The 24,492-nt window shown below is 43.3% G+C and overlaps 1 protein-coding gene across 5 annotated transcripts in view; it reads right to left on the bottom strand.

Moving 5' to 3' along the window:
• The window catches only part of EXT2 (exostosin glycosyltransferase 2), a 132,214-nt gene that overhangs the window by 23,529 nt on the left and 84,193 nt on the right, over positions 1-24,492 (bottom strand). For all 5 annotated transcript variants that reach the window (XR_003791483.1, XM_029208303.1, XM_029208306.1 and 2 more), the window contains 2 exons: positions 21,816-22,005; positions 14,266-14,432 (listed from right to left, as the gene is read on the bottom strand). Coding sequence is in view for 4 of the 5 variants with exons in the window: in XM_029208303.1 (XP_029064136.1) it covers positions 14,266-14,432; positions 21,816-22,005 (357 nt within the window). In the remaining variant the exon portion in view is untranslated. The remainder of the gene's footprint in view (positions 1-14,265; positions 14,433-21,815; positions 22,006-24,492) is intronic.

The raw sequence follows: 24,492 nt of genomic DNA, 5'->3' as shown, positions 1-24,492 counted from the left end.
TTTACAAGTGGCAATGAACGGTGCGGCTTCACACTTGGGCAGCACACCACAGAATTCTGCTCCAAAAGGTGCAGGCTCTGCCCTCCTGAGAGAGCTGCGGGGGGAGTTCAGGGCCTGGATACGGCCAGGATGGCTTTCATTTTCCCTGGTCCCATGACAAGTCCTGCCCACACGCCTCCTTTAAGCACCCCTATGAAAATCAAGGCAGATAAGCAGCCCATGCAAGACAAATTCCCCCTATTCCCAAATCATAAACCAAATCCTGAAGCTCTGGATTCCTGGAGCGGCCAAAGCCTGTAATCAATCCCAAAGAGACAACAGGCAGGTTTTGGAACAATAACCCGTAAACATATGGATCCTCTCAGGGCTGGAATATCACGGCAGTTATCTCCTTTTGAATGGGGGAGGGAAAGTATGCATTCTTTAAACCATCAAGTGTACCAACACCTCTTTAAAATAACTATCCCACATTACAAACATTCATTCTTGAGGCACAGAACTCCGGGGCCAGGTGGGCTTGCCGGTGCTGCAGACAAGAAAGATGGCGAGGTGTGGCTGGGGTGGGGGGCACGTAGGGCGGGGAGTGGGAAGGTCAGGAGAGCTCTTTCCTCACCGGCACTGCCTGACAAAATAAGCGCTTATGGAAAACTGCAAATCTAACTCACCTGACTTCCGTGGGATGGGAGTCTGCGAGGAGGAGACACCCTTCAACGGAGACACCTGATGTACCAGCGGGCAGCAGGCTCCCTCCTTGGGATAAGGAGCCCCGAGTCCTACATTTGATGTTTCATTAATGGCTAGGCAAACAAATTCTGAGCTTGCTGTTTTAATTTGCTCAGTGGGGAAGGAAAAAGTGTCACTCTATTGTAATTCCCAACTGGGTGCTTTTTTAAACCATCAGATGTTATTTCAATGTTCAGCAGACATATTCGATTTCCTTTCCTTAATATTTGTTTGACTTACCCTCCGATGGGGACTGGGTGCTTTAGAAAAGCTCCGAGAGGTCAAACCTCACTGCAGCTTCTCTCAGCACCTCCGTGGGCCCCGGCCTGCCACTCGGGGTCCGCTTTCAGCAGCTCGTGCTCAGAGCGGCACACATGAACTATTCTCCCTCCAGGCCCCTCGAGTCTGGGCGGTGTAAATCAGTGCAAGCTGGTGATAGGACAGACCTATCAGAGGGTTCAGGTCTCCCACAGGCTGGAAACAGGGAGCCCGAAGCGATGTGAAGACCCCAGGGAGGTAATTCTCTAGGAAGAATGACTCCCCTCTGACCTCAGTCTTCCTCATGCCTCCTGTGAGGGGAGTTCTGACTGTACCTCGTGGGCAAGGACACTCACAGAATGAGCCGTCCGGCCTGCTCCCTCTTCTCAGAACATCAGTCTCTATAAAGGCAACTCTTCATGTACTTAAGAAAAGGGGGAAAAATGGAAGTAAAGAGAGACAGATGTCCTTACAATGGTCCACACCATTGATCTGTATGATGGCCAGGCCCAGGAAGGAGACTCAGAGGGGAACTGTCACTCACTCAGATGTAATACACAAGGCTCAAAGAGAGCTTCCAGCCATCAGCTTCTTCAGATCCTAAAAGAAGAAGTCACCGCAAGTCCTAGACAATTTTCAGTGTTCAAAAAGCTCAGCTTTGACAAAATGGTTCTATAGCTACTGTAAAGCCTTAGCGCAGACCCAGCACAAATGCTGATCCCGAACAGCTCTGACAAGGTTTGATTTTGCGCATGCCCAAGACAGGCCCGGCTCCTTGGGACAGCCAGTGCCTGCACTCGTGGGGACCGACACCTGTGCTGGCTCCATGGTACACTGCTGCTACAGTCCATCATCCAGAGAGAAGAAGGAAACACCCGAATTCCCAGTCTTTCCAGGCAGCCACTGGGTCAGGCCACGTGAAGGCTCAAGGATCTGAGTCAGCTGAGAGGCCAAGGAACGGAAATCTATGGCACTGGTTCCCACTGAAGGCCAAGGCACTTCCAATAGTTAGGTTATCTGCTGCAGGGATGTCCCTTGCATTTGGGCCCTCCTTTAGGGACGTTTCATTTTTATCAGTGTTGGCTATGAGAACCCAGTTTCTCGGTGCTCTAGGTGAAACCAAAGAGTGTAAGCCTGTCGTAGGGCCCATGGCAGGATGAGACAGGTGGTTCCATGTACCGTAAAGAAAACCCGCCCTGGATTCCCAACAACCCTGAGCAAAATTTCAGATCTAGGACTCTGGGGCTTAAATCTAGAGAGGAAAGCAGCCAATTCCCTATCAGAAAGATCATAACCACAAGTCTGTGAGAAACAGTCTTGAGACCCAGTCCAAGACCCGGTATCTGTGGCACTTTCACTGGGAGATGGCTCAGAGAGGGACAAACAGAAGGACAGAGACAACCTATTTTCTTTTTTAAAAGTTACCCACTAGCTTTTTAAAAAAGGTTATTATTAAGTCGAATTCTAAGATAGGTGTTTCCAACTTTCTGCTCTTCTAGTGAGAAGAGAGAAAGTGGAATAGTTTATTTAGAATCACAGAATACATCATCTCTCCCCCTCTCCCTGGATGAATACATTTAGCTCTAAATTTTACTAATTCTGTTTTAAAAGTTAACTGTTATATAGTCTCAGCTCTGGAATTCTCCACTTAGCCAAGCTCCCTCGTTACCAATCAAATCTGAGCTATGACGGAGCCCACCTTTCCCTTCTTGGTTCTTCAATCCAGATGAACATTAAGCTTATAGGTTTTCCACTACCATTATCTAACTGGCTTTCCCTGTCTTCAGTCTGTCATCTCTAATTCATCCTGTGATCTGACTGCCTGGACCATATACCTCTTTGCAAACCTATGACACCTCTTCACCGCCTTTGACTTTTCAGCTGACCTCTTAGCCTGTCCATCAGCTGGCCCTATATGGCTGAACCGACCTAGCTTCCAACGTCAACCCAAACACAAGTTCCGCCTCCATCACATCAACTGGCCTGTGACTCCCCCGTGCGACCACACGTACACCCAAGCTCGTTCTGACTTGGGTTGCCTTTCATCTTGGTCCTTCCTATAGCAGGAGAACGCACTCAGAGGTGGTTTCACGTTCTCATGAGAAAAAGTAGGGCATTCCATGCTATTTTGCTGTCTTTTCATGATCCTTTACTTGCCATTACCTTGGGGAGTTGTGAACAAAATAAAACAAATAAATTATCATAATTGATTAGCACCCAAGAGGTTTCAGCAGCCACTGCCACCTAGGGGACGCACAGGCAGTAAAAGCAAGGCATCAGCATTGTGTGCACCCGACAACATACAGTTGCTCTTAGTCAACCCCCATCCCCACATGAAGGACTGACTTTATAACCAGTATTATTAGCCAAGAGTGTTTCACATCTCTCAGGTGAAAAATGTTCAACACTTAAGGGCTACTAATAATTTTTTATGGTTGGAAATGAGGATCAAAGTACGAAAGGAAAAATAAATTCCCGGGTTCATACATCCAGCCAAGTCTGCATGGCTCATTTTCTGCCACATGTTTTAAACGGCCTCTCTTAAAGGCGGGGGAGGGGAGGAGGAACAAGTTGCATTTTATTTCCCAGCTCTTTAGCTCTGAAATAAAAGCAGACAGACTTGGGGGGAAAAAAAAATCAAACGTTCAAGTAACACTATACACTGCTACTGTTCCCCCAGGAGCTCCTTGCAAATGAGTATCAAGAACTCAACAGATACTTTCCTGGTAAAATACATAAACAGATAAATAAATTATCCCAGGCTGGGCTGAAAAGAATCTCCACATCTGGTAGCTCACTAGAGCTTGTCAAACAAGTCAGAAACACGCAGGGCCAGAGAAGATCATTCTTTCGCTCCTGATTTCGGGGCTGGCGAGGGAATGTAACATTTCCCAAAGCTCTTTGCCTTCCAACAGGGAATATGACCCATTTAAACAGGCAAATGACCCCTATGTTTTCTTCCAATTAAATAAATAATGATACCCAGGCATTAGGTCTTGAATCCACATGTCTGTGTCCTCAAGTCACAGACACTGGAAGAAAAAAGGCCTTTCCTACAGGGTCTGGCCTTTCATTCCCAAGAACTTGCTAGGGCGTCCCTTAAAGGGTTATATTCAACGTACATTTAACACCTTACAGAAGTAACTTAACCTCCTCGCACCTCAGTTTTCTCAGAAATAAAGCATGAAGTGACAGGATGGTCTCCAAGGTCCCTTCCGTTTCTGATGCCGGGTTTCTTTAAAACAGAGCTTTCTGCCTTGTCCGTGGACCCCAGTACAGTGTTAACATTCCCTACGTGTGCTATGGTTTTGCAGAGGCTGGCCGAGCACTGCCGTGGCTCCAGCAACTTCCTCCGGGAAAGGGATTCCGGAGGTCGTGACGGGTTTCAAGCTTACAGCCCAGGTAGACCTTCCCCCTTCACTCCTCTTTCATCTCTGGGCTCTGACGGGAGGCCACCTTTCTTTCTCATAGCTCGGGGAGGGTGCCATCTGCGAGCTGCCTTCAGACTCTGCTCTGTGTCCCTTAAGCAAGCTGTGGAGCCTGCTGCTTTAAAATGGTTTCTGTAAAGTGATGCTTCCAACCCTCTAACTAAAGCTCTGCTTTACAATGCCCTCTCGTTGTGAGAAACATATGTCAGGCCTCAGAAGAGGCATCAGCAGAAACACCATCAGAACAGACCCCGGGTCACCACGCTCTCCTCTGCTAAGGCAACGGCTGTGCTCTCCCTTTCACTCCTAAAAAGCTGTTGGCATTGCCTCCAAATACCCCTGGATCCTCACACAATCTCTCTGGGTTTCACAGGAAAGCAAAGGAGTTTGACACTTTTTACGCATACAAGTTGGATTCTTTTTCACATGAACCCATACCTTATACATTTGCCTGTACTTCTGATCCCTTAGATTCATGACACCTGAGGGATTTGAGGAAGTCATCTGGTCTATTCTTCAGCTCCAGGAAGGACTAGTAAAACCACCTTAGATACCGGAGGACTGCTGGCTGCCCCTTCCTGAAAAATTCCCAAATGGGGAGACGCCTCTGTCTCTCCAGATTTCTCTAAAAATGCTTTGGAGCCACAGTGAGAACGGTCTGCTGCATGGTTTCTCTTTGATTCTCACATATTAAATACTGTGTTTAAACCATTTTTTATTTAATCTAGGATAATGAATTTAACTACTACAAAACTAATAAAGGCTATAGACACACACACACAGCCAAACCAGAAGAAACGAAGATGCCTATTTCAGAGAAGAATAAGCAGGGGAATATTTTGGTTGTACTAAAAGTGCCAATGTACCTAACGTTACCTAGTTGACCTAGTAAGATCATTAAATCTACAACTGCAGAATGTAGACTCTTTTTAGGGGCACACAGAACATTAACCAAAATAGACCTTTTACTAAGCCATAGAGTCTCAACACATTTCAAAATGATGAGATCATATGGAGTACATTTTCTGACCACAGTGGAATCAAATCAGAACTCAATAAGAAAAAGGTAACTTTAAAAACTGACAAAAGTAAGCAATATACTTTTATATAACTATGGGTCAAAGAAGAAATTAGAAAATATTTTAAACTTAAGGATAATGAAAATATGACAAATCAAAACTTGGGAAGGTACCTAAAGCAGTAATGAAGGAGAAATTTACAGCTTTAAATGCATATATTAGAAAAATAAATACTGAAATCACTGATCTAAGCTATCAAGTCAAAAGGTTAGAAAAATAACAGCAACTTAAACTCATGAAATTAGAGGAAGAGATTAATCAAGAAAAGAGTAGTTAATGAAATACAAAACAAATACACACTAAAGAAAAATCAACAAAATCAAAAGTTGATTCTTTGCAAAGAATATGACACTGATATACCTCGAACAAGGCTAAAGAAAAGGAGAGAAAACAAAAGTTGTCAATATCAGGAATGAAAAAGAGCACAGCAATCCAAATCTTATGGACTTTAAACAATAACAAGATAATAGTATGGATGATTTTATAGCAATGCATTTCACAATTTAAATTAAACGAACAGAGTCCTTGAAAAACACAGCTTATCAAAACTAACACAGGAAGAGATAGAAAGCCTGAATAGTACTAGAGCCATTAAAGAAACTGGGTCTGTAATAAACATACTAAAGTGCTGGCTGAGGATAAAAGGATGTGGGATGAGCAGTGTAAGAAAGTCATAAATATCAACTATGGCTCACGGGCAACCTGCAGAAGAATGTAGCAGCCATGCAGTTCGCTCGATTCCTTACCATATACACACCAATTTATTTGTCTCTTCTTTTCCAATTTGATATAAGAATTATAGCTATGATATATTCCATATATACAATGTATATAGTCTATATAACTTATTCTTCAGATGTCTGTAGTTTCCTCAGCCTCTTGAGTCTATAAGTTTAATGACCTTTGGCAAAGTTTGGAAGCTTTCAGCTATTTCTTTAAAAAATTTTTTCTGCCCCCCATTCTTTCTCTTCTCCTTCTGGGACGCTGACGACACGAATGTTGTATCTTTTGTGACTGTCCCACAGGTCCCTGAGGCTCTGTTCATTTTTTTTTTTCCCCTATTTTCTCCGTGCTGTTTAGATTGGATAATTCCTATTGATTTATCCTCAAGTTCACCAGTTCTTTCCTGTTATCTCCATTCACCTATTGAACCCACCCAGTGAGTTTTAAATTTTGGTTACTGCAGTTTTCAGTACTAAAATTTCCATCTGGCTCTTCTTTATAGCTTGTTTCTTTGCTGAGACTTTCTATTTTTCCATTTGTTTCAACAGTGCTCATAATTACTTATTAGAGGATTTTTTATGATAGCAGTTTTAATATCCTGGTCGATAATTCCGACATCTGTGTCATTTTGGTGTTGGCAACTGTTGATTATCTTTTCTCATTAAAGTTGCGATTTTCCTGGTTCTTGGTATGATGAGTAATTTTGGATTGTTTCCTGAACATGCTGACTGTTACTGTGAGATGGTGCTGCCTTTCACACTTTCTGTTTTAGCAGGGAGCTTAGGTTCAGAGTGCATGTCCGGATCCACTTTGTGGGCTCTGGATTGAATATCAATTGAATTTTCAAAGGCTATATCGTGCTATTCTGGTCTGCCTAATTTGTGTGCTACCCAGAGGCTAATTTGAAACCTGGGCAGTATTCTACACTACAGTTTCTTTCTCAAAGCCTTTGCTGTGTTGATTCTAGTCAGTTTCATGCATGGGCTGATCTGAAGGGAGAGGGGTGACAGTGTGCCCAGGAGGAATCCCTCCTTTCCATAACCTTCCCTCCACTCTCGAGTTGGGAACGGATGAGGTGCTCTTTGCTGTCTGTTGCTTGGTGCAGGCTGGGGATGGTGGACAGGACATCGCCCCCCAGCCCCCAGTCTCTGCAGCTGCGTCTTCGCTAACATTCACTTCATGGAGGACATGGAAGGTCAACTGGGTTCCACCCCACAGTCTCCAGAGTGGAGAGGGGACAGGGGAGCAGTGCCGTCTCTGCTCCTGCCTCCTGGTAGTGCAGGGTGGGAATGGTCAGCAGGGCTCTGAACGACAATCCCCCCAGTCACAGCATCTAGTTGGCAGGGGTACACACGGCTTCTTTCATGGTGTTTGCCTGGTGTAGAGTAGGTACAGTCAAAAGCGTTCCATCAGCAGGGCTGCCCTCTTCCCAGTCCTTACAAGAGAAAGTGGGTTTTTCTTTTTCTTTTTCTGCGTTTGTATGCTCGTTATCTGTGCCTATGAGTGTCATGGCCTTCTGCAGCACTGAGGCTGGGGTATACAGGAGGGAGGGAAGGAGGGAGGAAGGAAGGAAAAAAAAAAATCCAAGGGAACTCACTGCTGGAGTATCCCTTAGGTCCTGAGGACCCTAGCCAGTCTGTCTTCTTTTTCTAGGAATAGGGTGGAATGTGCTTGCTCAATCTTGTCCAGAATTGGAAGCCTATGATTTATTCATTAAGTTACAGAATACTAAGTAGAATTGTGACAAAATTAAAGAAAGAATAAATAATTAACCAGAGACTGATATTATGACTATTGGGACTCTGTGTCTCACCTTCTAGGGGAGGGAATGCAAGGCCTGTATATGTATAAAGGACAGCTGCTGCATCCTTCTTAGTGAAAAGAATACACTTGTTACTGTTGCTGCATGGAAGTTCAAATACGTGTAGAAGGGTCTGTATGGATGCTCTGGAGTAGCCAAAGGGGTAGACTGCACTGGTTATAAAGCTACTGCCTTGTAGCCCCAAGCCCTGCCTCTAAATTCTGCCTTGTGATGCTAGGGCTGAGATTCTGCAAACATCTCACCTTTGCCAGGTGATCTACCAACAGGGTGCACTAGAGAGAGACTGGAAAACTAGAGAAAAGGAGAAGGGAATTACTTCCTGTTTTGCCTGCTTTTCCCGACAGTGTGGCATTTCACCCCAGCAGCAGAATGTGGTTCTAGCCTCTTCCGGCAGAGCCAGCCTTACCCTGACCCCTCAGAAGTACTAGCAATAGCCAGCCGGTGGCCCCTCCTCAGAGGTTTAAGGCCCAGCCCCGGGGGTGAGGGGGTGGGGTGGGGGGTCTCTTCCAAGCTTCTAGGTTCTGACGAACCCAGCCTCTTCCCTCTCTTCCTTTGTTCCTCCCACCCTAGGGGTAGTGGACGCTCCCTGGAGTTATTCTCTCTTTATACTTTCAGTAGCCCCTGTTTGCCCTCTCAGCTCTCTAATACCTCTATTAGAAAATTTCATATACTAAATCCATTCTGTTGAAACAATTAGTATAGATTCTGTTTTCCTGACTGATACGGATTCTTATTTGTTAATATTGGAATAGGAAACAAAATGTTCAGGTGTTTTTACCTTCACCAAAGAGAGGTTTCAAACAAATGGGTTTGAATGGCACAGAGGCAGAAATAGGACAGTTACATGATGAAATCTTCCCAGGTGGCATGGTATGGGGAAAATAGCAACAAAATGAGCTGTATGCCCTTATTAAGTGCCACTTACTAACTGGGTGATATTGGATAAGTCATTTATGGGCTTCATATAGTTTATGGATGGGCCTTACCTATAATTAAAAGTGAGCAAGCTAGATGATCTCTAAGTTTATCTCCAACCCGAAACTATCACTTTATTTTCAAGAAATCACCAGTAAAACCATCTGGGCCTGGATTTTTCCTTGTAGGAAGATTTTGATAACAACAATTTCTTTAATAGAGGGTACATATTGTTTAATTTTACGTAAGTTGTAATTTTCAAAGAATTTTTACATTTCATATAAATTTTCATAATATTCTTTTAATGCCTGTAGGATCTATAGTGACAACACTTCCTTAATTCCTTTTCATTCCTGATAGTGATAATTTGTGGGGTTTATTTTGTTCTTTGTTTGTTCTGTTTTTTTAAATTTTTTAAACATCTTTATTGGAGTATAATCGCTTTACAGTGGTGTGTTAGTTTCTGCTTTATAACAAAGTGAATCAGCTATACATATACATACATCCCCATATCTCCTCCCTCTTGCATCTCCCTGCCACCCTCTCTATCCCACCCCTCTAGGTGGTCACAAAGCACCCAGCTGATCTCCCTGGGCTATGTGGCTGCTTCCCACTAGCTATCTATTCTACATTTGATAGTGTATGTAATTCCATACACATACGTTTTTATTTCTTTTGGAAGCTGGGTCATATGAAAAGTATAACTTTTTCTAACTTTATGAGAACCTGCCAAACATTTTCCCAACCTGGTTGTACCATTTAGCATTTTTACCACTGTGTATGAGACTTCTAAGTTGCTCCACAGTCTAACCAACATGTGGCACTATCAGTATTTTAAATTTTATTTCATCATTCTAGTGGGTATATAGTGGTAACTCATCGTGCTTTTACTTTAGGATTGCCCTAACGACTATGAGGTGGAGAGTTTTTTCATATGTTAGTTTACATCTCTATATCTTCTTTTATGAAGTAACTGTTCAAATCTTCTGCCCGTTTTTAACTGACTTGTTTTCTTATTATAGAGGTATGAGAGTTCTTTATATATTTTGAAAATATTTTTCCCAGTCTATGACTTGCCTTTTTATTTTCTTAGAAGTGTCTTTTTAAAAAGTGTTAATTTTGATGAAGTCCAATTTGGTTTCTTTTATATACTGTGCTATTTGTCTCTTACTTAAAGGAAAAAAACAAACATTGCTTAGCTCAGGTACACTAGAACTTTTTCCACTGTTTTCTTTAAGAAGCTTTATAATTTTAGTTCCTGCATTTAGGGCTAGGATCCATTCTGAACTGACATATGGATATCAAATTACTCCAGCACCGTTTAGTGAAAAGCCTGTCCCACCGCTATCGAATTGACTTGGGTCTTTTGCTGAAAACTGATTGATGACACGTGTGGTCTATTTCTGGACTCTATTCTATTTCATTGATCTACACGTCTAAGTTTACACCAGTACCACAGAGTCCTGATTACTGTAGCTTTATAGAAGTCTTAAAATAAGGTAGTCCCGCAATTTTGTCCTTCTTTCTTAAAATTGCTTTGGCTTTTCCAGACCCATTGTGTTTCCATTTCAATTTTAGAACTAGCTTGTCAATTTTGACTTTTTAAAAAGCCTTCTGGGATTTTGACTGGGCTTGCTTTGAATCTATAAATCAGTTTGGGGAGAACTTACACCTTAATAATAGTGAGTCTTTGGATTCAGACGTATGATACATCTTTTCATTTATGAAGTTGTTCAATTTCTCTCAGCAATGTTTTGTGGTTTGCACTGAACCCATATGGCCCCCCTTTTAATACATTTTTCAAGCTGACCCTCCCTACCCCTTCTCCAGGCAGCCACCGATCTCCTGATCACTAAAGATTAGTTTGTGTTTTCTATAAATGAAATCATAAAATATGTTCTCTTTTTCATCTTGCTTCACTCACTCGGCATAATTATTTTTCGATACAACCATGTTGTCGTATGCATCGGTGGCTCATCAATTTATTACTGAGTAGTATTCTACTGTATGGATAGACCACAATTAGTTTATTCATTCAACTTTTGATAAGACTTTTCTTTTTTTCCCCTCCAGATTTTGGCTTTTACAAATAAAAGCTGCAAGTACAAATACTAATACTTGTATTAGCGTACAAGTATTTGTGTATACTTATGCTCTTATTTCTCTAGGGTGAATCTCTGTGAGGAGAATGGCGGGGTCACGTGGTAGATATATGTTTAACATTTTAAACTCCAAACTGCTTTCTAAAATGGCTGTATCCAGATTATGGATCACAGTGAAGTGGAAAGGCATGCAGGCCAGAATAATCTCTCTCCTATCTTTCATATGCATGCTGGTAATGAAGATTTATTCATTCATCAAATATTACTGAGTATCTGATGAACGGACTGAATTGGGTTAGGCAAAGAGGATACAGCAATGAACAAGACAGCCGTGGTTCTGTCCCTATGGGGCTTACGTTCTAGAAGAAAAGCAGACACTAAACAACACCCTTCACAATTATTTGCTCACAAAGAGGTAGAGTGCTCTAGTCTGGAGACTTTCTGAAAGCTTCTTTTGATCTGAGTGCTGAAGGATGAAGAGCAGTCAACAAGATAGATACAATCCTAACACACTGTGATAACTGTGACGAAGAAGTAGTTCTGGGCTCCAACGTAACTCTCCTAGGACATAAATTTTTGTTAACTGATTTGTTTATTCACTTAATCCGTCAAGCTTGCATGAGAATAATCCTAGCCTTTGGCATAAAAAACAGGATTTAGGAGTACCATCTTCTGTCTTCCGATTCAACACAAAACTGGGTACCCTCTCCAGAAGAGAACTGTCCCTTCTGAATGATGGAAACAAGCATCAACCTCCCTCACGAATCAGCGGAATCATGAGAACGACAGCAGCAGTCGCGGTAGCAGCTGCTAATGTGGTGCCTCATAAAGAGAGGAAGAGTACACTGCCCACCGCCCAGAACGGGTGCCTCCTGAGCGCTGCCCACATGTGCTACACAATCTTACCTAATGTACGTGACAACCCAATGAGGCAGATACTGCTCGTGCCACTCTATATAAGAATAAACTACAACCCAGAGAGATTACATAAGTTGTCCATGGTGACAGAGTAGAAACTTGGGCCCAGTACTGTCCTAACTTTGTTCATTATATTAATTACTATACAAGAAATAACTTTACGAAGTTACCCTAAAGCACTAGTGGCAGGGATGCCTGAAAAATATTAGTTTTCCTTAGCAGCAAGGTAAGTTAGTGATGGACAAGGGATATGCTGATGGTTCTGAGGACTACTTTTGAGGACCAGTAGTCTCTGACATGGTAAAAATCCTCAGGGAAGACAGTATGGTGTCACACAAACTTGAATTTAAACCCCAACTCTTCCACTTATTTAGCTGTGTGACTGCAGCAAGTTATCTAACCTTGCTTGGTCTCAGTAAAGAAGGTGAAAAACAATAACTGCCTTGCAGGTTTGGGAAAAGATCATTAATGTATGTAAACACCCAGTAAATTGATAGGAACATAGTAAGTTGTATATAGATAGTAGTTAGGAAAGTTGTTCCTTTCATAGCATCTGGAGAAGATCCCAATCACTGGAGATGAGGGGTTTCCCTGCCCCCTACTCCTCTGATACACATTACTTCTTTAGAGGTAATGTGGAGTAAACACAGGGCATCAGAGGGAAGAGGTGAAGATTCAAGCTCAGTCCCTCCGGGTTTTGCACTTCCTCTCATCAACACATTTTTTGCTGCTTGAAACGAACTCAAGGTTGAAAGAGATCCCAGGTTTCAATATTCATGAGACCCCAAGATTTCAACTCAAGGTTGAAAGGAATTCATCTAGTCTAACTTCCTTTTATTAGACTTCATTTAGACCAACTGAAATATCAAAGAGGTAGCACTCTGTCCATCTTGGCTACACCATTTGGAATGTTCCCTTTTTCAACCTTCCTTTTACCACAAAAATAAACACATGGGTATAGTTTGAAGCCATTACATGCAATGGAGAGAAGACACTGGCAGAAAAACTGGTTTTGCCATGAGTTGCCTACTTATTACTTAGAGGAATAAGTAGGTAATTTGCTTTTTGAAAAAATGGGAATGATAATGTATGAAACATCATCCAACACCCTAGACGTGACGATACGAAAGAAAGACACCAATATGAATAGAAATAAATCCAGAAAGATGAGTGTATGTTTTCCTAGCTAGTCTCATGCCTTTCACTGGCCAGTAATGACATCGACCAAGGTATCACACATCAGTCTATTTCACAATTTCTTTTATACGCAATGGATATATAAATATATTTTATAAATATAGTAAAAACCTGGGAAAACTTGAGCTTTTAATTCTTGGTGGTGGCAGTGGTAGGGGGATTCCTATTTCTTCCCCTTAAAATCCACTTCTAATTTAAGGCTTAGAAAGTAAATTTCTATAATAAATATATGTATCACATATTGCTTCATTAGATAAAACTTCATGATTTCTTAGAACCTCAAATTTAACAAATCCTAAAAATGGTTACCTCTCTCCCAAAGACAGGATGACTACGGGGGATACACTCCCCCCCCCACCCCCGCTCTCCCCTGTGCCAGCTGTAGCTAATTGATTTGTACACTCTGTTTTGCTTGGGTCTGATACCACCACTACACCCCCGCAGCCGCAGGCCTCAGCCTGTCGCCATCATGCATCTCGTGTACATCCTCCCTGACAGGACTCATCAATTCCTACTGCTTTTCACCAGGCCTCAGCTCTGGCACTTTCCCCTGGGGAGACCTTTACTGGTCTCCATACTTAACCCCTGAACCCAGTCTAATCCATCAGCCACATCGAATGAATGGTGATAGAGAATGTTTCTCCCCAAAGACAGGCAGCCAGCCTCTCCACTTAAAACTCAGAAAGAAAGCCATCAACAGGGTCTGCTTTCTGTTTGTCAGTGTCGCCAGCTTCTTTGCTTATTGATGTTTTTATTGTTGCTGTGCCCAGCTGCTTGAGTCGGGGAAGTGGTATTCAAGGAGACATCAATTAAAGTGCTTGTTAAACGTCATAGATGCTCTTTTGAAAATGTCCCCTGGGACTCTCCCTGGGAGTTCCCAAAACTGGTGGATGGCACAGCTGTCATTTTGGAATAGGGTTTCCCCAAAGTTCTAAAGAACAGCTTCATAACCTACACTCCTACGCACAGCTTTTGGACGCTACTAGAATTTAGAAATTACGACTTTACAGAATGAAATATAACACTCTTTAGTAGGAAAGACAAGCAATAACGGGCAATAACTATCAAAAATGTAAATGCACCGTTTGGAACCTCCTTACCTCATAACCGAACTGCAGCTCATCAGAGGTCAGCATAATGATATCGTCGTCAATGGCCAGAACGGCCTCCGTCTCGATTTCATCGTAAGGGAAGAAACGGTTACTCAACTTGTTTTCAGCAGTTCTTACAACTTTTAAAGGAACCCGGATTTTGGGCCACAGAGAATCTGGAAAAAGAAAAACCAAGGTATTTATTACTCTCCTAACTTCTGTGAGGAGATAAACTGGTGAAAGCATCGCATCACAAGTGAGATGGAAGAATCAACTCACATCCATGACTCTCATGAAATCCACACGCCCAGCTGTGCAAGGGGAAACACTTATAGGTGCGTTTTTATAATATCCTACATTGTAAATACTTCTATCCTCTCTACATCCTTACAACACTACTGATTCTCAATGTTGTCTTAACCAGAATCCACAAAGTGGCTTCAACTCACAATTGAGAGACAGAGGAGCAAAACGACTTGATGAAGGTCACGGTGAGGAGAGGACGAATGGGCTCTGGACCGCCTCACGCTCAGGCCCGTGGTTTGAACACCAGGACTCTACCACCTCTGCACAATCCTTCCAGGTAGGTACACCCTAGCTCAAAACCTGCCTGCAGCTGTGCTGGGAAATACACGTGCTGAAGACAGAAGCGCCTGCCCCCATCACGCCATCACCCACAGCTCCCAAGGCTGCCAAATCCACCCTCACAGAACTGTGGCCCTGAAGGAGGTCAGCTTTCCTAACTTAGCACCTTACCACCTCGACAGCCCTGCTCTCCTGACTCACTGGGCTTGGTTTCTCATTATGATCAATTTACAGAGTAAATATCGAATATCTAGGTCCAATTACATGGGATTTTCTGGCATAGTGAAGAAACACAATCTCATGACTTGCCTTACATTTTTCCCATTCTACTTTGAAATGGCTGAAGCCATTTAACCTCAGTTTCCTTATTTTAAAGTGCTGTGTTTAGCATAGCATGAAATTAATACTTGTTTCAATACAGGACCCACGTCCACAGACCTCAGTGTTCTCTACAGAGGGCAGTTTGTTCTTCACGCAACATTTGTCAAACGAGAATAGAAAAGGTATCATTCTGCTTCCAAAAACCCAACACGTAATTGTGGGAAGGTCTAGTTTTTGTGATTCTTGAAGCCCCAAAATGCCTGTGGCCACTCCAGAGTCACCATACTGAAGGAGAAGTGTGACAGAGGGAAGATCAGGAGGGAAAAAAACCTGTCTTAACTGACTGCAGATAAAATCTCCTATGCATAATTTACAATACATCCATGTAACACGTTGGGGTGCTCCAAGGGTCTTAGAGGAGGCACCCCCAAGGGCAGCTTCCCAGCAGGTTCTGCAGATACCTTCAACAGCAACTCAGTGAACTGAAGCCCTCGACAGTACCCCGGCTGGCCTGATAACACCCCCTGGACAACTTCCTGCTGAATTCTGCGGATATCCAAGGCAGCTGCTGGTTTCTTGTTTGCCAGTCTTGGCCTGTGGCACCTGAGAACCTTCACCATGCAGTGGGCTGCAGCCACCCTGTCTCCAGCCAGGTCTGAATCTCAGACCTAGCTGGGGAAGAGGCTCTCCCAAGTTTATTTCCTGTAATCCTTAGAGAGCTCTTTTTTACCGTTTAGTCACCAATCTCCTATTCCTAGTTAGTAATTCTTTATATTAAACTTTTCCTGTTCAAGTTACTGTGTGGTTTCTGTCTCCCACCTGGACCTTGACTAACACACTAGGGATATCAGAAGGATTATCAGATGAAAGGGGAATTGTTTTCTATGGCCTCTGAAGTTAGAACCATGACCAATGGCTGGGTGGAAGTTACAGGGAAATTGAGTTAAACTCTAAATAGGTAAGAATTTTCTGATGCAATGAAATGCCTTCGGCCACACACAATGTGCACTTCTATTTGAAATGCACTAACTTTAGAGACCAAACAAGATGCCTCTGAGGTCCTAGGACTGTATGGACAGTAACACTGCACAGAAAGAACAGTCTCTGGAAAGAGCTTCAAATCTCAGGTGTATCCATTACCAGCTATGTGATCCTGAACAAGTCAATCGCTTTCTACCTGTTTCTTTGACTGTGAAGATGGAAGAGGAACACCACCTTCACATGTGAGAAGGTGTGAGGATGAACGGTAACACATTTAGCAGCATGGTGCCCGGCACCTAGCAGATATCCACTAAGTGTCAGCTGTGCTTTCCCTTGAAAGTCTGAGTCTAGTTACAGACCAAAGGATATTTTTGAACCTTAGGTAGCGGTGGCAAAGTGGTACATGTCAGATCTGGTATATTACTCTGACAAGCCAGGGGCGTGTCCTCAGCATGTATCTTCAATGTCTACTTTGAGAGGAACAGAATCCCTGCCATTAATCCTCTGAAACTGAGAAAACCTAACACACTAGCGGAACAAAAGAGCATGGAACTTTTGCCATGTTAATTTCACAAGGCAACAAACAGCCCCTCTTTCTGCAGTACGTATAGAAAACAGGCTAGCTGCTTGGGTCAAGTGTAGACGTGCCTCCACCCTGGATGAGATCGGGACTTGCACTCGGGGAGTGTGCACAGCATGTTCGACAGCTTTCCACATTCTTCGCCTGCATAGATCCTCATATTACTTGAGACAATGTCCATAAAGAACGAACCTGCCTCTAGAAAGTCTTTGATGGGGAAGTTTTAGAAGGTGATGAAGGCCAAAGAGGATGATACGGGGTGCAGATGGGAATGCAGAATGAATCATGGCTTTTCTGGAAATGCGATTACCTCTTCCTGTTCTGGGTTGGGCCTGGATAGCCAAAGGCAGCTTTGGCAAAAGGAGTCTCCATCTCAATGGTCCAGCTGTCTATGAACCATCGTTACTACAAGACAGGACTTCAAGTAGAATTCCCAGTTTCTTGTTTTCCCTTTTTTTTTTTTTTTTTGCGGTACGCGGGCCTCTCACTGTTGTGGCCTCTCCCGTTGCGGAGCACAGGCTCCGGACGCGTAGGCTCAGCGGCCACGGCTCATGGGCCCAGCTGCTCCGCGGCATGTGGGATCCTCCCGGACCAGGACACAAACCCGTGTCCCCTGCATCAGCAGGCGGATTCTCAACCACTGTGCCACCAGGGAAGCCCTTGTTTTCACATTTTCAAATAAAATAGGCCTCTAAGAAAGGGAACTACCTTTCTCTCAGGCTTTAGCATCCCTTCCGTGGAATACAGAGATAAGAGGGCAGCAATCAAAGAATAAGCATTATAATTACTCCCTGCCCTAAAGCAGAGAATGTTGATATGGGATTTTGATTCTGTTTAAAAAAATAGGGGGACTTCCCTGGTGGCGCAGTGGCTAAGAATCCGCCTGCCAATGCAGGGGACATGGGGTCGAGCCCTGGTCCAGGAAGATCCCACATGCCGCAGAGCAACTAAGCCCGTGCGCCACAACTACTGAGCCTGCGCTCTCGAGTCCGCGAACCACAACTACTGAGCCCCCGTGCCACAACTACTGAAGCCCGCACGCCTAGAGCCCATGCTCCGCAACAAGAGAAGCCACCGAAATGAGAAGCCCGCGCACCACAACAAAGAGTAGCTCCCGCTCGCCCCAACTAGAGAAAGCCTGCACATCGCAACGAAGACCCCATGCAGACAATTAATTAATTAATTAATTAATTTAAAAATAGGACAGGAGCATGAGGTAGGAAAGAAAAATATAGGTGAGAAAGAATAGAGGTTTTTTTTTTTCTTTCTTTCTTTCTTTCCATTAAGTATTTTCAAAAGAATAGATTTACTCTTCTGCCTCTCCTTGAGCCCCTGATAAGGACCTGGTTCATCTGCATAATCCCGAATTAGAGAACTGACAAAGCATGACGATTTTCTGAGCGCTAATTGGCAATCTGAATAGATACAGTGCGGCCTAGTGCACAGCGCATGAGCTTTGGATCCAGAGAGACCTGTGTTCACGTCTGGCTCTGCCATTTTGCAGCTCTGTGACTGAGGCAAATTACTCAACTAATCTGAGCTTCACTTTTGTAAAATGGGAAGAATAACAGCTTCCTTGCAGGTCTGTCATAAGGAGTAGAGATAATACGTGTAAAGCACTTAGCACCGTTCCTATACCTTGGATGTAAAAGGTACTCAGTGCATGGTTATAATAACGCTACGTCATTCTCATCTTCACAGATGGATTCTTGTAAAGTCTAGGAGCTTCACCTCCCCTCTGACAACTTGAAGAGGTGTAGACAGAAGAATATGGGGTGACTCCTTAGGGTGCAGAAGCAAACAGTGTCACAGCTAGAAGCCTTCAGCCTCTTGCTACACTGCTTATCCCAGATGGGCTCTTTTTCTTTACTTCTTGAAATTCTAAATGGAACCACATGACTTATAGCTTGTGTCTCATCCTGTGAATCTGTAGCTGGCAAACAGAAATGTCACCTTCCATTCACACAAAGTAGTCTGAAAAATAAGATTTCTCAAACACATGGCCAAGTTTATGAAAAGCAAACAGCTGAGCCAGCTGACCTGATAACTTTACAGTTCTGAGCTTTAGTCCAGCTTGAAGGAGAAAAAGAACTCCTCGTGTTAAGGATTTTTTAAAAACGTGTACCGATTAACAGTTTTCTCCAAGTTGGATGCCAAGAGCCACGTGAGCAAGAATTCTCCAACTTTGCAAAGGTACTACACAATGTTCAGGTTGCCTGACGATGCCAAAGCCCATCCTGGCGATCACTGTCACAAACACAACCACAGATCCACGAACTAAATGATCAGATTATCTCCATACAAATCTTGAGCCCCCTCGAGGAGTGCTAGAGCTGCCTGGTGTACAGCTGGTCCCCATGCCCCTCACTCCCCAGGTCCTAGAATTCAGCTCGAAGGAAGAGAGCTGCTGCTTCTACTTCTCGCTTGCCTCTTCCGAGGTGACCATCCTGAAATGCTCAGCCAATCCCATCCTGCCTATTAAGAACTATGAGAGTCCCAATCTGAAGCTGGGGTCAGGATGGGGGGTTCCTTGAGATCAACTCAAATTTAAAACTGAAATCAATTAAAACAGAAGGCTGAGTTAAACCTATCTGAAATGTACAATGTAACAGCTTCCTTCAGACTGGGGCCAGGGGCCAAGGCTAACAACCTTTATATCCATCAAGCCTGGAAACTAGAGAGCAGGGGAGAAGGAAGGCGGTGGCTTGCCTTTTCTTCTGACAGAGCTCAAAACCAACGTGACGAAAGCTCGCTGGAAATTTCTATTGCCTAGTCTAAGTATTTACTTAAACTTCAAATCCAGCAATTTAGACTTAAATGTAACCAAAAAGAAAAAAGTATTTGGTTGGGTTGCAGAGTGAAAAAAAAAAAAGGTTGGGGCGGGGGAGGGGGCAATTTCTGCCTACACTAACCCTCCCAGCAGCAGGCATGTTAGCCACAATATTTATTCTAGTAAATGTAGAGAGAGCGGAAAACATCACTTTTGCCTCTAATATTTCAAAGCCTTGGACCTGCTTTTTAAAAAATATATATGTTACTAATGCCGTACATGAAAAGTCAGATGCCTCTGCTGGCACGAGGGCCAGAGCTGGCAGCCACCTTCACCAACTGAGCCAACACCCCACAGAAGATTAAACATGGTCCATGTTCTCCCTTGACAACCACGTCACCAGAGCTGGAGCCCTGACCTAAAAACCACTGTGAGAAAAAAGCTGGTCCAGTCCCTAACCGTGTCAAAATTAGGGCCTCATCAGTTGAGGGCTGTCTTTCCTCTCTAGAGCCAAAATATTTCAAAAATAAACTAAACTCTTGGTCATAGAATTAACCACTACACTTTACTAGGGTGTACCAAAAATTAAAACTGAACACCCAGCTCCAAAACCTAGGTTTGTGCTCTTGCTTTTAGTTATGCCAATGTAGGGGCTTAGACCAAGAAGGAAGAAAAAGATTTCTCCTTTCTCGTAGTTTGTAATGATACTTGCCCCAAAGAAGTGACTCAAGTTTACAATAAATGATTCACCTTCAGCCCGAAGTGGCTAATGAAGTTTTCTAAGGACAGAACTGCCTATCCGGGCAGGAGGGCGGGGTGAGGGTGGAGGCTCTCTGAAAGCTGGTGGCCTCCGCGTGCAGGAGCGTGACTGCAGCATGACACAGAGTTGTTCCGCGTCCCACGAGGGACACGGGACACGCAGCCTTGCTTCTGAAAACACGACCTCTCCTTTATAAATGAAGAGACGAATGAGCAATGCAGTACCTCCGATCCCCCTCACTCTGGTGGACCAGGGTCTCCCACGACCATCCCTGCGCTGCTCCTTTTGTCCCGTCCTCCTCCCTTTCTCCCTCTTAGATGGCACCTGGTGCCAACACCTTCCGTTTTCTTCTACCCCTTTCCTCCTCCTTTACTGAGAGTCAAAAAAAACCAAAAAATCCAGAAATGTTGGGAGGAAAAAAACTTGGCATAAAAGACAGTTAATAATAATAACACAAAAGGCAGTGTGCTTCAGGGCATACTATTCATTTAAAATAGCTACTTTGTTTACTAAACTGTGGCTCTCTGAATATAAAAAGTAAGTATTGATTCTCTCAGAGAACAAAAGTCCCACCAAGTAAAAATTTTTAAATGTCTCAGGAGGACATTTAAATCCTGATTTGCCTCACAGACAGAAGTACGTTCTTCTCCCAGCCTAGACTATGGATCTGCTACCGGGAGTTTCCAGGGTTGACTATCCTGACTTCAGTATAACCAATTAAACAAGAACAGCCATAAAAAGCGCAGATACTACTGTCACGCAATAAACTAGACCTTATCGGTGATAGTGGTGCACATTACAAACTTCAAACTCATTCCTTGCTCTAATCCATCAGAAACTTCCTGGCTTTAATAGGCTATAAAGGGCAGGAGCTTTGAAGTCCCTGGGATTAGGATCAGTAATAGACGGACTGAATGAGAAACAAAATGCAGGTGGAACGTACTCTATGCGTCCTGAATTAAAAACAAATCCAGTGAATCAAACAGCCCTCAACCCTAGCTTCCAGATTACGGGGGTGGCCAAGGCAAGCAACAGAGCCATTAAGGATGAGCCGGTGGGAACTTCCAGAGAGGGCTCACTTTAAGGAACTGATTCAAGCCTGGGAGGGCGTGCCTTGCTAACTTTCCCCATCGGAGGTGAGGCTGTTCTTTTTGAAGAAGAACACAGTATCAGAGCAGAGATAAGGAAGGAGAAAACTAATGCCTTTTAAACTGTGTTTTCATGTAAACAAATCAGCTGAGATGGCTGAGGGAAGCTGAGATCTGTTTTCCCAAGGCTGATGGCCTTTGATCCTACTGATTCCTAAGCCCTCAAACACTTGTGGCTACAGAGCATGCCATGGGCTTAGAGTTAAACGGGCCACCCTAGAACAAGGATGGGATGACTGAGAAAACCGGGGTCATGCTGTCTCAGAAATGGCATTACTGTTGACAGAGCAGGAAAATTCATTTTAAACCAAAGGATGCAAATCATTTGGCCATCCAAATATCGACCCAGCTGAGGGGTTCGCTAACGCCCAAACCAGGCCTTTCCTGAATGCACTGTCTCCCCTCCCTTCTTACCATCTGGGGGGTTTTTATTCTGATTATTCCAGACGACCAGCAGCTTGGATAAACTGGGCACCTTGGACACTTCAGTGATGACCCGGAAGAGGCTCTCCACTCGGTCGTAGGTGAGGACGATGGCCGTGAAACCTTGAGACTGTGGCGGGATCAGTGGCAGGAAGAGCGGGTTGCTCACACTGCCCCACTTCTGCAAGAGAGCACATGAATGTGGGTCAGAGAGGGATCTAGTAACAATGAGGCTGATCTCTCTCCCAGCGTCACCAACAAACCCGAACATGGGAGATCTGATGGCCTTTCCCATGACTAATCCAAGGGCCAAGCAACTGTTCAAAGTCTTTCCCTCAAAATCTGTGCTGATGCTCTTTAATTAAGTTTGGCTCTGATACCCCTGAACAAGGGGCAGAGAAGTTTTGCAGCTGAGAAGAGATTTCTAGTCAAACATGGCAGATTAAACACATGCATTTATCTTCATTCCCTCCCCAAACCCACTAAAGTGAGTTAACAGATATATATAGACATACATATAAAAGTGCAGTTGACAGATATAAACCTACCCAGACAACGAAACGGGAGCAGACACAGCAGCTGAGAAGCAGTGTGAACACGTTTCTGAAAGACCGAAAGGGGCTGGAGCAGTGATGACCGCACAGGAGAGGGAGAGCTGAAACCCAAGTACCAAAAGGTGGGCCGAGGGTAGGGGGAGCAACAAGGCAAGCAAGCCCCAACTGTAGCCCCACAAAGGCTCAGGGCTTATGCTCAGTGGGCCCTTGTGAGTAAGAGGAGGGGGTTGAAAACAGGAGGACTAGTTAAAGTATGTGTAAGGAGCAGCGACAGACCCAGGGCATAGGCCTCCCCATCACCTACCCACTCAGCCAGAAAACTACTCTCCTTCCCTGCCCGAGCTAGAGAAGGGAGCTTTATCCTCTGAGGAAACTGAAGCTCTAGACATGGAAACACAGGCACAGATGAGAGGAAAATGCAATTAAAGCCTATATTTTGAATGATGAGCTCTATGGCCTTCTGCCTTCCTCCAGATCCCAAAACATCGGCAGTCATGTGGTTTACTTGTCACTCCATGATCTTACAGCGAAGCTCCACCATCTTACAGCGAAGCTCCATCACCTTACAGCAAAGCTCCACCATCTTACAGTGAAGCCCTCGGGCAACAAGCTTCCCTTAAACAAAAAACTTCTGATCATGTGTCCAGGTGAACTGCCGTGCCAGTGCACATGCTCGCCTTCTCCGTCTGTCTGACACACCCTGATGTGCACTGTCACCCTGGGCCTTCCCCACCCTGTCCCTTGCACCCTAGAAGACCTCGGTCTGACCTAGAAACCACCTCGGATCCCATAGGAGAAGAGAACATGGCAATACCCTCTCAGTGAGACTTGAGTGTGAACGACAATAGTACTTGACCATTCAGCTTGCCCTTCCCCTGCTTAGATTTTTTTGTTACAATCAGACAGTTGGCCTCTTTGGGAAAAGAGACCCCTAGATTACTCGTCTTTAGATTTCTGACACCTAGCTTTGTTCTTGTCACACGTTTATTAAATGGATGAACTGTGAAAAACAAACAAAAAAAACAAAAAAAAACTTCTGATCAGGTTTTTAGTGCTTCCCTCTTAATCACAAACAGATCCTAGAATCAGACATTTCAAGAATATCTTCAGCATGAACAACAGAAACCAAATGAACAAAGAGAAAAACAGGAACTTGGAGGAAACAGAGACAACAGAAGAAGCAGAAGGAAATTTAAACAACATCAACAACACATCATATCCTCTGAGACTTTTTCACCCATGAAATAAGAATAAATTGCTATTTTTATTTTAAAAGATCTATCAAAGATAGGAAAGAACCCTTGAACATTAAAAATATGATAGCTTAATTTTTCTTTTAAGGCAGTATTGAAAGATAAAGATGATGACGTATTGCAGTCTGGTGAACAAAAAGAGATGAAAAACAGGACAGAAAAGATGAGAAAATCCAGGAGGTCCAACAGCCATCTAATAGGAGGCTCCTGAAAAAGAAAACACAGAATATGGAAGAAACAACTATCAAAGAAATTAAAGTTCTAAGAACAGAAGATATGAGATGCAAATTTTCAGATTGAAAGGACCAAATAAGTAATGAGTACACTGAATTTTAAAAACATAAAAAGATAAAACAACAACTAAAAAAACCAATGAAACAAAAACCATATCAAAGCACATCACTTCTGAACACTGGGAATAAAGAGTCAATGAAATATGTGAATCTAGGTGATGAGCATGTGAGTTCACTGTACAATTCTCACAACTTATCTGTAAGTCTAAATTTTTTTCAAAATAAGGTTTAAAAAGTAATGAATAAAATGAATAAAATTCAATTTCTTTGCTACCATTAAAGTATTGTCATTTTTAATGCAGCAATGTAAACAAAATATTTTTGTATTGATAATAGGGAACGACTGTTAAAGCATTCTTATATTTTCAATCTGCTTTATTGAGGTATAATTAAGTATACAATGGTTTTTGGTATATTACACTGTTAAATTTTAAAAACTGGTAAAATATAATATGAAATTTGCCATTTTAACCATCACTAAGTGTACAATTCGGTGGCATTAATTACATTCACATTCATATGTTAATATGTGAAAAGCCCAGGACCTAACTTCATCGTCCCCAAGAGG

Source organism: Monodon monoceros, unplaced genomic scaffold, assembly GCF_005190385.1.
Source record: "Monodon monoceros isolate NGI ecotype Baffin Bay Population unplaced genomic scaffold, NGI_Narwhal_1 Super_Scaffold_7, whole genome shotgun sequence".
Taxonomy (NCBI): domain Eukaryota; kingdom Metazoa; phylum Chordata; class Mammalia; order Artiodactyla; family Monodontidae; genus Monodon; species Monodon monoceros.
Note: the sequence above shows the minus strand (reverse complement) of the source record. Positions and strands in the feature narration are given on the sequence as shown.